Source organism: Zootoca vivipara, chromosome 1 (genome assembly GCF_965207765.1).
Source record: "Zootoca vivipara chromosome 1, rZooViv2.hap1.1, whole genome shotgun sequence".
Lineage (NCBI taxonomy): Eukaryota > Metazoa > Chordata > Lepidosauria > Squamata > Lacertidae > Zootoca > Zootoca vivipara.
In genome coordinates this window covers 84,376,420-84,392,576 of record NC_142582.1, presented here as the reverse complement: position 1 = coordinate 84,392,576, position 16,157 = coordinate 84,376,420, and the positions used below count along the sequence as shown (strand labels likewise).

The following is a 16,157-nucleotide window of genomic DNA, read 5'->3' as shown; positions in this document are numbered from 1 at the left end:
AAATCCCTGGGGTGCAGTTCCTTCCAAAAGAGGAGGAAAAGCCAAAGCTAAGAGCTGCTACCTCCCTTTGTAAACTTGGGTTTGCTTCCACCTGACCCCTATTTAAAGTGGGAAAGTGGAGAAAAGCCTAAAGCTACAAACTAGTTAACCGCTTTGGTTGCAAAGGATGGGCAGGGTGTGTGTGTGTGTGTGTGTGTGTGTGTGTGTGTGTGTGTGTGTGTGTGTATATATATATATATATATATATATATATATATATATATATAATACACTGCCCATCTGGCTGGGTTTCCCCAGCCACTCTGGGCTCCTCCCAACCAAATATTAAAAACACAATATAGCATTAAACATTAAAAACTTCCCTAAACAGGGCTGCCTTCAGATGTCTTTTAAAAGTCAAATAGTTGCTTATTGCCTTGACATCTGCTGAGAGGGCATTCCACAGGCACCACTACCGAGAAGGCCTTCTGCCTGGTTCCCTGTAACCTCACTTATTGCAGCGAGGGAACTGCCAGAAGGCCCTCGGTGCTGGACCTCAGTCTGAATGATGGGGGAGGAGACGCTCCTTCAGGTATATAGTCCAGAGATCATGCAGCTCCTCTGGCTGCGGTAGTCTTGATGACATGACAAATAAGGGCAAGAGAGAGGTAAAGATGTAAAAAGCTAGCAAAGCAACCACAACCAGAGTTGGTCAAGAAGCCAAAACAGGAGATCTTTCCTGCAGAGATAAACCTGTGCCCAGCTGATCAGAGGCAGGGCAGATCTGGAGGGCCAAGGGTGGGATGGCTCCCCATCTTTCTTCTTGCTTCTGTACCACAAAAGCAGCTCCTCAGCACCCCATATCTCTCTCCCCACAAAAGGTGGCCAGTGGAGCTCGGATGGAGACAAAGCCATGAGAAAGATGCAGGCCGAAGAAAAAGGCTGGAGTGGATATTCTACCTGTGTCCGTCTCTGGAAGCCGCAGTGAAGTGACTGGCTCCAGAGGTGGCAGTCTGCTTCCTGTCTCCCTTGTCTCTCCTCTACCACTGCTTCCCTGCAGGGTATGTCTGGGCAGACTCCGTGCACGCACACCTACGATAAAACACTTAAGTAAAGGACAAAAGAAAGCAAATGCAGGCTAACTAATGTAAAATGGAGCTTTGGTGTTATTTGCTAAAGTAACACCTAGGTCACCATGCCATAGGAATGCACATCTATGTTTAGAAGAGTCTAGTCCAGGCATCCCCAAACTTTGGCCCTCCAGATGTTTTGGACTACAGTTCCCATCTTCCCTGACCACTGGTCCTGTTAGCTAGGGATCATGGGAGTTGGAGGCCAAAACATCTGGAGGGCCACTGTTTGGGGATGCCTGGTCTAGTCTTTCAGGCATATGAAAGGTTGCTTATGTTTCTGTTCCAAGAAAGGCAATGTGGAAGAAATGTGGTCCAACAAAGATCATCTCAGAGATAAATAAAATCAGTGCTACAGCAAAAATATGCTTTAATTCCTCTTCTGACTCTCTCTTTTTGTAAAAGAAAGACAAGCAACTAAAGCCAGGACAAGGAACTGGATATCCCCCCCCCCCAACCTTATTTCTCAAGGTGCCCTGTATATTCAAGAGAATGTAAATGAGATTCCAATCCGCATTCTATCTTCAGTAAGCCGAGTTCCCCCATTACAGTTTATTGAACTAGATGCATCAGACCATGGCTGCTTTGCTGCTCTTAACATACACATAACAATACAATATAGTTGAAAAGGTAAGTTATTTTTACAGTCTCTCTCTCTCACCAACCCCCACAACACATTGGTACCTGAATTTCATTGAAATGACTTGTACTATGCATAGAGCATTTGTGTAGGCCAGTCTTATATGCATATAAATACGAGGAAACTCAGCTGGCACCAGACCGAAAGGAGATGTCAGAACCCTGTTTTAACGCAGCCTCAGTTACTCCTATTACAACAGGAGTTGTTAGAATGAATAGTTTAGGATCGCAAAGGGTAGCGAAGGTCATGATTTAATGAGCTAGCATCTTGGCAACACAGCTTTTGAATAAGCAAGGTTGGTTATTTCCCACCAGCAGGAAATATTCAAGGAGATGGCTGTTATTCTTTGGCACCATCGGCTCCATTTCAAGAGCTCAACAATCTCTCCTTGTCTCAGCGAACATGTGTGAGTCAAGTGCTGAATGCTGCCAATTTCAATGGAACTCACTGTCTCCGTTCCACTCTTACTTCTGTTCTCCCTGCCTTCCTGTGATGAATGGGTGTCTGTTGCATCACCAGCCAAATTGGAACATAGAGAGCCCAAGTAAGTACTTAAGAACACTGCTTGATGCACTACCCTCAGTCAAATTCATGCACAAAATAACTAGAGATGCAAAACAGCAGGTATCAGTCAGTAAGGACAACCACCAGCACCACTTAATCTACATGCCAAAATTCAATGAAATGGAATGGACTGGCCTTTGTTCAGTGTTGGAGGGAAAACAGCATATAGGTGAATAATTTTTTAAGACTGCCCTGTCATCAACGTTAACAGGTCGTGGTCTGGATGACTTCTATATGTAGAACTGGGTGTGGTGTTGACCTTCACCTCTAGCAGCAAAATGTCTTGGCTCAACCATGTGTCTTTAGTTCTCAAAACCCAAAGCCAAGGAGCATAAAGAAGGCCAGGAAGACAAGATCTTTGGGGAGACTTTCCTGTACTGTAACTTAACTGTCACAAGATTGCTGGTCGTTTGGAAATCGTTTCATTTCTTTCACATGCTGGGATATCAGAATGGCCCAAGCAGGGGAGCAGTAGAGGAGGCAGGAGAAAGATTGCCCAAGCCCTGCATGGTGCAGAAATGATGAGTAGTTTCAGAGTTTATAGTGGCTTCCTCTGGTTAGTAGCCCCTTGCTGCTCTCTTCTTGTGATGCCGCCTGGCTGCTCCGCATTGCCTCTCCATAGGAGCCAAGAAGAGAAAGGAGTTTTGGGTTGGCTGGTTTTTGTTTTTAAAGAAAAGAACCTACCACTCCCAGCTTTTAAGTAGATAAAACAAATCCCTGCCTGTCACAGAGATAGCCACTGTTGTAGTTCAAGTTGATAAGTTTATTGTTTTAGCCAGCACTCCCCCCCCATCAACCTCAGTATTATCTTTAGGGAGGTTTTCTGCTGCCAAATCCAGCCAGCTGCAGCCAGGACGGGTCAAGAATGGTGGGGATCTGTACTCTAGCACCATTTGCCTACTCCTGGTCTGTTCGGACTGGAAGCAACTTTGCTGGGAAGTGGGATGTTCCCAAGCCTACCTGGACCACACCTCAGCCCTTCCCTAGCTCTTGCATCTTGGTGAGGGGCACAGGGCGCTCTTTTGATAGGGTTTCTCTGTATTCCTCTCTGACTGCTGCAGCACAGGAAAAAGAGGCCTGCGAGGAGCAACAGGAAATGAGATGCAATTGCTGCCTAAGGTGGCAGAGATTTGGCACTGCTCTGTGTAGTCTGACTATCTGGAAAGCTCCTACTTCACCACATGTTCAGAAAGGGACGTCATGGAGGGCCATTAAACGGAACTTGGTTTCATTCCTTCCTCCCATGAAACGGAAAGCTCTTTGTTTTTGCAAGAGTGATGTGCTCTCGCTCTCTCCCACACACACATCTTCTACAGGAGCCACTTTGCACCTCATCCCCAGAGAACTGTGATTTAGAAGAAACAAAAGGCGGCATTTCTCCTCCCCTTCCCAATTACTAAGAAGAGAACAATTAAAACTCATGACAAAGGCCTGACCCATCACCAGCAGAGGGCAGAGCTCTGCAGGAGTAACTGTCCCCAGGGAAGCTGACAAAACACGCAGCAGGGGAGACCAGGAACTGTTTGAGTAGAAGGGAACATTTGCTCCAAATAAAAGCTATTCTGAGGAATTAAAGCAAACAAATGCCAGCGCCATGCAGTGGCGTATTAAGATGCGATGCGCTGTAATGTGTTGTGACACTTCATAAATTAAAGCTTTTTCTTCTCCCCTAAGGGGGAGAGAATTCAAGAGCAGTCAAACACTTGAACTTGGAAGCTCTGCTAGTTTGACACTTAGCGTTTTATGCTTTCATTGATCCTGCAAATCAAGACAGCTCAGCGCATGGCCCTCGGACTGCCCCCAGACTCTCACGGCCTGCCTGCGAGAAAGGGAAGTGATACACACTGGACCGTCTGAAGCAGCAGATGCTTATAAACGCATCTTGCTACAGGGCTGCTGCTCACTGACAACCACGCTACTTAAAAAAAGAAAGAAAGAAAATCATGCCATGCTGTGAAATGAATGTCTGTCACCCACATGCTTGCATTCCTAGCAGCATTTCAAGTGCGGCACTTGTTTGTAGGGGCATATATTCCTAAGCTCGCCCGAAACCCAAAACAGGGATTTGTTTAGCTGCAGCACTTGTGGGGGGGGGCACATGAAGAAAACCTCATTTTAGAGCTAAAATGAACCAAGAAAGACTGACTTAGGGGCTTAGTGCAAAACTGGTGTGGCAGGGTGCAATTCTGTTTTAACGATGGCACTGTGTATCCAGCATTCTTCCTGCCAACTATTTTATTGCTTTGAAATGTCCACAGGGACAAAGAATAAGAGAATGGAGAAAAACAGAGCAGCGAGAAATTCAAACTCAGAAGATCCAAAACAGGAAAAGTGCTGCACAAAATCTGCACTGAATGTTTTAAGCATTCCACAGGCACATGCAGGAATCACAGAATTATTTGTTCTTGATAGTTTTACTGGTATCCCATCCCTTATGCTTAGTGAGAAAAACTTGACTATATGTCAATGTGTCTTAAACGTACACAAATGCAGCAGATAAATAAATACCTTATAATTGTCAAAGTGCATGATTTTTAAACCATTTGCAAGTTGTTGGGTTTTTTTGGGGTTGTTTTTTTTTTGGAGCTATCAGTATCAAGGCCAGCTCATTGTATCATGGAAGCTGAATGAATTTAGCTTGGGAACCTTGCCTAGGCAGGACAATGAGGAAAGGGTCATAGCTCAGTGATACAGCATCTGCTTCGAATGCAAAAGGTGTCACATTAAATCTCTGGCATCTTGGTGGGGCTGGGAAAGACTCCTTCTGAAATCCTAGAGAGCTATTGCCTGTCATTGCAGAACTAGATGGATCATTGATCTGACTTTGTATAAGGCATACCTTTCTATTTACCTAAGACAGCGGCAGCTTCAGACACAATTCTGCTTCCCCTTCTCCATTGTGTATCTCCAAGACCATTAAAAACTTAAATATTGCTTAGGATACATGTCCAATGTGGCCTTGAGTGTGGAGCAAGGCATTCATCCTTAATCGGGGGAGCCTTTCATGCTAAAGCCATTCTGTCAGTTTTCTTCCGGGTGTTTTAATTTTGAATTCATGTAAATCGCTTTGGGAAAGGCTGCATTTCTAACCCCGCTTACCTGGGAGGATGTCCCAGGTAGGTCTTACTTCTGAGTAGATCAGATTAGAATTGAACTGTAACTAAGTAAAATCAAGTCTGCGTACTGGAAAGCCATGCAAGGGAGCCCTTTTAGAAATTTTGCACCTCACCTTCCACTTTATCATTAGATGATTGTGGGACACATGGACCTTTCAAAGGGATGTAAATGCAAATGCAGTGAGTGGTGCTGAGCGCTGGAAAAAGAGCATGGAATTACATATATTGCTTCACTGCCTGTACATTGATTTGTAATCAAACATTCTCAAATAAAGAGATTGGTACAGAGTTACTTCATGTGTGACTGGCAGAGCTTGATTACCAATGATCAAATATCCCAAGGTGGTATTATTCCTATTTTAAACAGGGAAACTCACATATTTATGGCAATAGAATGCATTTTAGGAGGGAAAGGGTAATTTATTTTAAAATTCTAGTGGTAAAAAAAGCAAACACGGTAACTTGCCGAACTTTGCATACCTCCCGTGGTGGAACAGAAACATGCACATGATGATATTACCACTTCAACAACTGTAGTCATTTCTCCCTCTATTCAAGTACACTAGGACTAACACCCTTCCTTCAAAGAAGAAGAACAGGGCATATTGTACCCACAATGTGGCAAAGACTATAGTACAGTACTCCTACTGATCTGTATGAGGCATTTGGCAAGTCCATGACCACCTCAGGACTGCTTCCAGTGAAAACAGTAGAAGAATTACTAATCCAGCTAAAGCACGATCCTTCTTGCCAAATTTGAACTACATAATAACCAATGCAATGCTGGGAGCTACTTCTTCTAAAACAGGGTTGATAGTCTTCTAATGCCAGGGAAGACTGTATACATTGGCAGTGGAAACTGCCAAAGGTGCTGCTGTGACCAGTTTAAGCATTTCTTGAATAAGATGCAGTTACTAGCATTGGCCACCTCCATGCATTGGCCTACACTGCTTACACCTGCTTACTGCAGCAGTTAGCATTCCTTTTTCCTCCAAGACAGATGTCTCTTATTGCCACATCCTAGGAACCTCTGGTCCCCTCTTGACCTGCGAGATGTGCACTCAGTCACACAGTACAAACTGATGAAGACATCAATGACAGTGACAGGAATAGTACTCCACAGAGCTGCAGTATAGAGCCATCTAGAACCACAGGCGGGATCCCAGACACAGAAGAAAATCATCTGGTAGGCCAGGTGCTCCTTGCGAGCTGCTGGCCTCCCGCAGTCTCTAATCATGTGTTTAGGTGAAGAGAAACGTTTTCTTGGTGCCCCTCCTCTAAAATCTGCAGCCCAGAGAGCTGAACTGATCTGCCTTGCAGACTTGGTGAAAAGCTACTGATGCCTGTGCTGAGGCCTTCTTTGTCCTGCTTCAGACTGTAGCAAATTTCAGCCACTACATCCTAATCCACTAAATATGTATCAGAATTGAAAGAGGATGCCCACAGGCCTCTCCGTCTAACTAGAGGGCTATAGCTATAATTAAAGCACAGTGCTTAATTCTGTACCGCAGCCACTGAGGAAATTTCCAACAGTGATACAGATGTGATCTTTCTTCATATAAAATGAGGTTGTCAAAATGAATGTTAAAAGATTCCGTGAGAATTGGAAATATGGGGGTATTTTTAAGTCAGAGCTTAGACTTTTAAACTTTTTAAAAAGAAGATGAGAGAAATATTGGGACATACTAGAGTTCATCATCTTTTCAATGTAGCACGACATTACTACATGCATACAAATTCCGAAAGGCTTCAGAAGGAGGAAAATTTAAATCCATATTAACTATACACGGCACTACCACGAAAAGTAGAAATCTGCAAAAAAGAGAAAAGAAATAGTTCATAGGATGATCAAACTGGAAGGGGCCTTGGGGTCATCTGGTTCAGCACCATGCAGGATCTACAATGAAGAATGCAACAACATCCCTCATTCATGGTCCCTGCATAAATACCAGCAGTAGAGGAAAGCCCACTGTCTCAGGGCAGACCACTGTTGAACAGCCCCTTACTGCAGAGCTTTTCAAACTTTTCATGTTGGTGGCAAAATTTTTAGACATGCATCATTTCACAACACAACAATTCAGTTTTGCTAGCAAACTGGAAGTTAGACTAACCCCATTCCAGTCCCGGGAGGAGCTTTCGCACCACACACCTACACACTGCAGCTAACACACTAATGTGCCGTGACACACAGTTTAGAAAGCTCTGCCGTACTATTTTCTCCAACGCTTACTCAAAATCTGTTTCCCTGCAGTTCCCACCCATTGTTTATAATTCTGCCCTCTGGAGGAAAGTAATATGTACATTCTAGAAGCAGGTCACTGAGTGGGGTAGCTCTGCTTTCCGGCAGGTGGGTTGCTGTTGATTTCGAAGAGAGGAGAGGCAAGGCAGAAAAGAGGTCAGCATGGTGCACATGCACCGACACATCCATTCTATTACTCCTGCCCATGTGTTCACACTATGCCAACCTCTGCGGCATCTTGTCCCTCCCTTCTCTCTCCTAGTAAGCAGCAGCAACCCACCAGCCAGGAAACTAGGGTAACAACTCTGCTCCACCCAGTGACACACTTCTGGCACATATTCTTTCTTTGTAGTGCCTCATATCAACCCTAGCTTCGCTCGTCCTCACACAAAGATTCAATCTCTCTCCCTTCATCCACCTCATAGACAGCAAATGTCCTACCCATTCTCTCTCACACATCCACTCTCCCCCGTAGTCTGCTGTCACATACACACCCATTTCACTCCTAATTTTCACACAAACATATATTATCTACCAAAGCACTGTCTACAATGATTTTGAGTGCATCCTGCCCCACAGATGGCAAAATCTTGGGTCCAGGGGAGATATCATATCCTTTAAATGTAGTATGGTCCTTTATGAGATGGTAAAGTCGACTTAAAATTTTCTTATGGGGGCAGCTTTCCTCCCCCACCCAAAAGACCCCCCACATAAAAATTGCAGAACTTACAATATGAGAGAAAATATTTCAAACCTAGCATTTTCTCTGATACGGCATCTCTGAAAATATGTCACACAGGAGCTATTTCAGATAAATGAGGTGGTAAAGTCACTGTGTGCAGATTTTACAGACTTGGGAAGAAATGTGTAAACTGGCCCTGAGCCAATTATATATCTGAAGTGTTAAAAAGGGGCTAGCCAGGTTTTAAGTGAAAAGTCAATGGGTGACTGAATTATTAAAGCACAAAATGCTTCTGAAATAGTTGCATATTTGAAAAACAGGTTGCTAAAGCAAACATTGTAGGTGGAAAAAAAATTACATGAATGTTTTAAAGCAACACTTGGGACAAAAATAAAAAAATGAAATCATTTCTAGGATGCAAGAATTGGATAATTCCATCCTTATGCTTTACCTAGCAAAAACAAAACAATGCCAAAACCTATAATTAAATGTGAGAATAGCGAGGAGAATATTAAGTGAGTTGTACTTTAAAGACAAACATTCAATGGACCTTTCTTGTCAGCTCTTCCCATTTGCTCCTGAAGCAGGGCTGACCATTGGTCCTAAACCAACCAGCAATAGTTTTTTTAACATAGTCCAAAAAAGGTCAGAAAAAAGGATACTATCCTCTAAGAATTAGGAATATATAGATTACTGTTTCCATCATTTGCCTGGGATTCTGGGGATACCACATATACTATTCAGGTCCCTTCTCAAACAGAAATACAATTCCAAGCGTAAAAGAGATTTTGTGTCTTGAACCCCAGGGCCTACCTGGCAACAAGTCAGTATGTCAAGTCCAAAGTTCAAAGTCCGGAGGTCTAGCCACACAAGCAAAATCCAAAGGTCAGGAAACACAGTCCAAGGTTGATCCAAGTAGCCAAGTCTGAAGTCCAGCAGTCAGGATACAGCCCATAATCAAACCCCAAACCCAGTCCTGTAGAGGTCCAAGAACATCCAAAACAAGGTCATAGAATCATAGAATCAAAGAGTTGGAAGAGACCACAAGGGCCATCCAGTCCAACCCCCTGCCAAGCAGGAAACACCATCAAAGCATTCCTGACATATGCCTGTCAAGCCTCTGCTTAAAGACCTCCAAAGAAGGAGACTCCACCACACTCCTTGGTAGCAAATTCCACTGCCGAACAGCTCTTACTGTCAGGAAGTTCTTCCTACTGTTTAGGTGGAATCTTCTTTCTTGAAGTTTGAATCCATTGCTTCGTGTCCGCTTCTCTGGAGCAGCAGAAAACATTTCTCCCTCCTCCATATGACATCCTTTCATATATTTGAACATGGCTATCATATCACCCCTTAACCTTCTCTTCTCCAGGCTAAACATACCCAGCTCCCTAAGCCGTTCCTCATAAGGCATCGTTTCCAGGCCTTTGACCATTTTGTTTGCCCTCTTCTGGACACATTCCAGCTTGTCAGTATCCTTCTTGAACTGTGGTGCCCAGAACTGGACACAGTACTCCAGGTGAGGTCTGACCAGAGCAGAATACAGTGGTACTATTACTTCCCTAGATCTAGATGCTATACTCCTATTGATGCAGCCCAGAATTGCATTGGCTTTTTAAGCTGCTGCATCACACTGCTGACTCATGTCAAGTCTGTAGTCTACCAAGACTCCTAGGTCCTTTTCACATGTACTGCTCTCAAGCCAGGTGTCACCCATCCTGTATTTGTGCCTTTCATTTTTTTTTGCCCAAGTGTAGTACCTTACATTTCTCCTTGTTAAAATTCATCTTGTTTGCTTTGGCCCAGTTGTCTAATCTGTTAAGGTCATTTTGAAGTGTGATCCTGTCCTCTGGGGAATTAGCCACCCCTCCCAATTTGGTGTCGTCTGCAAACTTGCTCAGGATGCCCTCAAGCCCATCATCCAAGTCATTGATAAAGATGTTGAATAAGACTGGGCCCAAGACAGAACCCTGTGGCACTCCACTAGTCACTACTCTCCAGGATGAGGAGGAGCCATTGATGAGCACCCTTTGGGTTCGGTCAGTCAGCCAGTTACAAATCCACTGAATGGTAGCATTGTCTAGCCCGCATTTTACCAGCTTCTTTACAAGAATATCATGGGGCACCTTGTCAAAGGCCTTGCTGAAATCAAGATAGGCTACATCCACAGCGTTCCCTTCATCTACCAGGCTTGTAATTCTGTCAAAAAATGAGATCAGATTAGTCTGACATGACTTATTTTTCAGAAACCCATGCTGACTTTTAGTGATCACAGCGTTCCTTTCTAGGTGCTCACAGACCTGCTTTATGATCTGCTCTAGAATCTTTCCTGGTATTGATGTCAGGCTGACTGGGCGGTAATTGTTTGGGTCCTCTCTTTTCCCCCTTTTGAAAATAGGGACAACATTTGCCCTCCTCCAGTCTGCTGGAACTTCGCCTGTTCTCCAGGAATTCTCAAAGATTATTGCCAGTGGTTCTGAAATCACCTCTGCCAGTTCTTTTAATACTCTTGGATGTAGTTCATCTGGCCCTGGAGACTTGAATACATCTAAACTAGCCAAGTATTCTTGTACTACCTCCTTACTTATTCTGGGCTGTGTTTCCCCTGATGAATCATCTGTTCCATATTCTTCAGGTCGGGCATTGTTTTCTTTTTTGGAGAAGACTGAGGCAAAGAAGGCATTGAGGAGTTCTGCCCTTTCTCTGAGGTCCCTCAACATGGGCAGTTGAGTAGCCACAGCAGCTCGGCTCTGCCTATTGCAGCATCTGGGCTTGATGAGGCATAGGACCCTCACCTGTGCTAAACCTACTCCAACTGAGGAATCACAAGCCTCCTCCTAGGACTAGCGAGCCCCACTGTGAGCCCTCGACTGCCTCAGCCTTCTAGAGCAGGCATCCCCAAACTTCGGCCCTCCAGATGTTTTGGACTACAATTCCCATCATCCCTGACCACTGGTCCTCTTAGCTAGGGATCATGGGAGTTGTAGGCCAAAACATCTGGAGGGCTGCATCTGTTCCTCCCACTACTCTCTACGCCTCAGAGCCCACTGTGATCATGGAGATAGGGACCTCTCTGGCTCTGGTGATGGGTCTTGCTGCTCTGGTTCCTGTGCATGGATCCCCATCCCTTTGCCATTCTCCATCACCCTGTGAGTTCTTCCTTCTCCATCCCCTACTTGCCCCGGTGTTTCTCACTCCTGGCTACACCCCTCGCCAGGATCCTCTTCCTCCTCCCCATCGCCCTGCCAGTTCATGGCGTCTTACCAAGTTTTAAGTGGAAGGTCTACAGGTGTTGAATTATAAGAAACACAAAATGCAACTGAAGCAATTGTAGATTTGGAAAACAACCTCCTGAAACAATACATGAGGGATGAGAAAGGACAACTGATGGCACAGCTTCAGGCTAGCAAGATCAGCTTGGGTTCTTAGTGAAATGGTGGCCCCCATCCATACCATACATTTAAAGCAATATCATGCCACTTTAAACAGTCATGGTGTCCCCCAAAGAATTCTGGAAATTGTGGCTTGCTAAGGGTGCTGCAAGTTGTTAGGAGGCCTCCCGTAGTCTACTGACTGAACTACAGTTCCCAGAGTGCTTAAACACTAGCTTATGGCTTTTATTAGGCCTGAGTGATTTATGGAGACCTGGCTACAAAAGAGTAAGTCTGGAATAAGAAGAAAGACAGGAATCTTGAGCACATGGGATAAAGTATCATGGACACAGCCACTGAGGAACACTGCCTAAGAGCTTACAGGTGCTGGGGCTGCTTGTTGAATACAGATACAGGACCATGCCCCTTGCCGCCTTTATGAGGCATGTGGAGCCCACCCAAAATGGATGCCTAAAACTGTTTTTCTTCAAAAGCAGAATACATACACCACAGCTATCACAGAAGTGGGAGACATTAGATATGTTTGTACTCTCTGCTGCTTCGTCTGTTTATCTCAGTAGGTTTACCTATTTTGTGGGTGGCTTGTAGCCTGCCCTCCTCTCTTCTCCCATTTAGAATTTGCCGGCTGGTCAAAATCCTACTGTCCAAATCAGCAGCAAAAGAGACACGATCCATTTTAGGTCAGACCAATTGCAGCAGTGGGCAGCCCAGCTGGGTTTCTCACCGCAGAGAAGGCAGCTTTCCTCGAGACTGCAAAATACTTGGCTCATCTCCGATCAAATCACAAAGAAAAAGAATTTTCTCTGTAATAAGCTCCATTTTCCTGAACTGTTAAGGAGGAGCAGGAAAGAAAATTATTCCTCTAGCACTTCTGGAAAACTTTAAGATGTTATTGCTATGGCAACAGTTTCCCCTCACCAGATAAAGTGAGAGGAGACAGAGGAAGATGAAGGGGGGGGGGAGTGTGTATTAGAGAGAGAGAGAGAGAGAGAAGATGGTCCATGGAATTTGAATTTTAATGTCCTAGATTTGATCTGCATATCTTAGGTGTCTGCTGTGAATGCCATCATTGATTTTCCTTGTCTCTAGCATAAACAAAATGACACGAAATGGCTACTAAACTGACAAATAGCTCTGAGAATTTAAATTTTCAAACATGCTATTTATGATAGTGTAAAAAAAAATCAGGTTCTCTATTCATTGAGGAACACTTCATATGCACTTGAGTTGGCAAAAAAAAAAAAAAGCATTACCGTGCAATTGTTATGTGATTGGAGTTGATTTGGATGCTCACACAAGGATTCCCCCCAATTCTCCGACTCTGTTTTTGTTAAAAGAGACTGTTAAGGAGGTCAAACTACTTGGACATGTTTAACTTGGTGTGTTAGAGAGGGAAGAAACGCCCTGGTGCACCTGCAGCAGCAAAACCTGGATGCCTTCACCTGCCCCATCTGCAATAAAACATGTCTCTCCCGTATCAGTCTCTGCAGCCACAGCAAGTGCTATAACTCTCCAGTGGCTTGACTTTACCTCCAAAGATGCATTCTTCCATTGTCTCCCGAGTCAGGTGGATGCAAACAACAATATGGAAACCAGCTTTTTCAATTATGGTAATGGGACTGTTTTGGAAAGGGCTTAACCTTTCTCTCCCCACTTCTTAAAGAATGTGCTACTTTGGTTTGCGTAAATCAGGCTTGGGGAAATGGATCCAGTGGGTCAGCCAGAGCCTTGCCCCCCCCCCCATTCCCCATGGGCCAACTTTGATAGGGGAGCAAAACTGGTTGAGTGTTAATGAGATGAATCTTCAGTTTTACAAAATACCACAAGCTTACTGTGACCCTTCCCCAAAGGAAACGGAAGCCTGGATGAGCACCACTTCCCTCAAACTTTCACTGCTTAGAAGTGGGCTGCGGGTGAGCGGCATATTAGAGCACTAGGCAAATTGGTCTGTGCGGCTCACAAGAAGACGAGAGTCCTGTAAACAGGGCAGTCTCTACAAAAGATAATGAATGGCCGCAAATCATAGATTAAAAGTGGCTACATACAGAAAACAGTTGGAGTATTTCCATCTCCACTGACATTCAAATTAGGGCTTTTTTAAAAAAAAACATTCAAAGGACAGTTGCATTAGGAAGCTATGGAAATAAGATTGTTCAGGAAGGTCAGATATCGTGGCCCTGTCCTTTCATTACTTTCTGGGGCAGGGGGCAAAGTGCATTTCCACCCTAAACCCTCCCCACTGGAGAAAGTCACAAGCTAAGTTGACTGTGTAGTGCATTTATGTGTTACGGAAAACTATGGGCTGGATTCAGCCACCTGGTCCTGCTGGCAGAAGCCAACACAAAGCCTCTTGCCAGCGCAATGGGGCTTCCCACACCCTCTGCGAGCCCCTTGTGCCCCCTCCAAATCCACTCTGTGTGTGTGTGTGAAGAACCATCAGAACAATGGGGATGGGGAGGGGAGATCATTGCCCCTTGGGCAGGCACAAATGCAGGGCTGATGGAACAATCTCCTTAGTGCTATTGCTATGTTGCATTCTACCCCATATCTTTCTTGATTCATTACAAACACAGCTGGTCCTATTCCATGTGTGTTAAAATAGTGAATATACACAAAATAATCCCATGGTTAAAAGCAGGCATCCCCAAACTGCGGCCCTCCAGATGTTTTGGCCTACAACTCCCATGACCCCTAGCTAAGAGGACCAGTGGTCAGGGATGATGGGAATTGTAGTCCAAAACATCTGGAGGGCTGAAGTTTGGGGATGCCTGGTTAAAAGGAATGCTGATGCATTACTGATAAAGAGGGTGTACCGTATGTGTTTTGTGTATGCCAGATATGCATAGCTGCCAAGTTAGCCCTTTTTTAAAGGGATTTCCCCTTATGCTGAATAGGCTTCCTCGCGAGAAAAGGGAAAACTTGGCAGCTATGGATATGGTTGTCTGCTTTCAGACCTCAACCAAATGATGCATTTCCTTTTTACATCAAAAGTGTCCCTTGTATTGCTCTTCATACATATCTAAGTGTGCTTCTTCCCTTGTTTAGGCAAAGATTGCCTAGGTTTTTATGCCAGAGCCTTGCTGGGCACATTACACTTTTGGAGAGTTAACACTGTGCTTAACAGGAGCTCACTGCTTCTTCTGCTAGTGGGTGGCAGGCGACACAGATATGAATATGCCCCAGACTGAAAGGCAAACACCTTGCATGCCAGCCAGGCAAGGGAAGCTAGTGGCAACAGCCAATAGCAACACTGATCCAGCATTTCAAAGACATTCAAGCAACCCACACTGAACACAGCAGTAAAAAAAAAGAGGAGCTGGTCTGAATTATTTCACACAACCCTCTCTGCCCTCCCAGCTTGTTTCTGCAAGTTTCTTTCAACGGCTGCTGCTCCTAATACAGTTATTTACTGAAAAAAAGATCCACAATATTCCTTTTCGAGGAAAAAGAAATATATTCTGCCCAATTCATTACCCAAAACTTGCAGTCTGTTCACTGTCCCTGCTTTCCACCAAGGAAAATTCTCCTTCCCCTCTGCATCGCATTTACTGCCTTCTCTTTACGCCTGTTACTTGAACATACCCTGGACATGTGCAACAGAGATAGGATTGTGCTTGTTGGCCTTGATCCTCTTATGCATGTTCAGCATAATGTTGACACAGAGTCACATTCATTTTTAAAAAAACGGTATCTGTATAAGCTCTGTATAAGCCTCCCCCCAAAAAACCAGTAATTGTGCCTACCCCTAAAATGCAAGAAATGGGTGTTCTGTTTGTTTTGGTATTGATCCAGCCTTTTACAGCAATGGCTTTACATCTGCAGGTGAATTCTTCCACCTTCCTTTCAGAATCTACGCCGAATGCCAAAAATTATGGATGATTTCATCTTTTGCCAAAGAATCTCTGCTCCAGAGATGTTTACCTAAAAGTAAGTCCCGCTGATTTCAATGTGGCTTACTTTCTAGTAATGACCCAGAGGATTTCAGGGTAAGAAGCATAGACAAAAGATCTTGAATGGAAAACAAAGGGGAATCAGACCAATCAAGCCTATCAAGGGTTAATCTCAGTCTTGGTAGAACATTCTTATTCAGAGGCTAAGCTTTGCCGCTGGAGGGGAATTTTACAAATAAACTTGCAAGCTTTGCAGATCAATTTTCTACTTGGTTTTATCACCCTGTTTCTCTCTTAATCAGCCCCTGCTGCCTGCCTGCCTCTCTTCCAGACACATTTTGAAGGCTCAGTGCCATATCTGAAACAATACGAGCCCCTCTGTTCCTTTCTTCCGTAGTGCTTGAAACCACATTGGTGGCATTTGTATTATCATCAGGAGTATTTAGGAATAAACAGCTTTCAAAAACAATACTCCAGGGCTCCAGCAGTGCAGAGCATGTGGCACAGACCTTGGTTGCCTGAACGCTC

General features: G+C 44.4%; 1 protein-coding gene across 2 annotated transcripts in view; it reads right to left on the bottom strand.

Moving 5' to 3' along the window:
* Nucleotides 1-16,157, bottom strand: part of LOC118085291 (transmembrane protein 263-like) — a 300,491-nt gene that overhangs the window by 137,710 nt on the left and 146,624 nt on the right. Inside the window, exon 3 of one of the 2 annotated variants that reach the window (XM_088669216.1) lies at nucleotides 940-1,071. The exons of the other annotated variant lie outside the window; for it this stretch is intronic. Coding sequence (XP_088525342.1) covers nucleotides 940-1,071 — 132 coding nt within the window. The remainder of the gene's footprint in view (nucleotides 1-939; nucleotides 1,072-16,157) is intronic. 2 annotated transcript variants of the gene reach the window in all.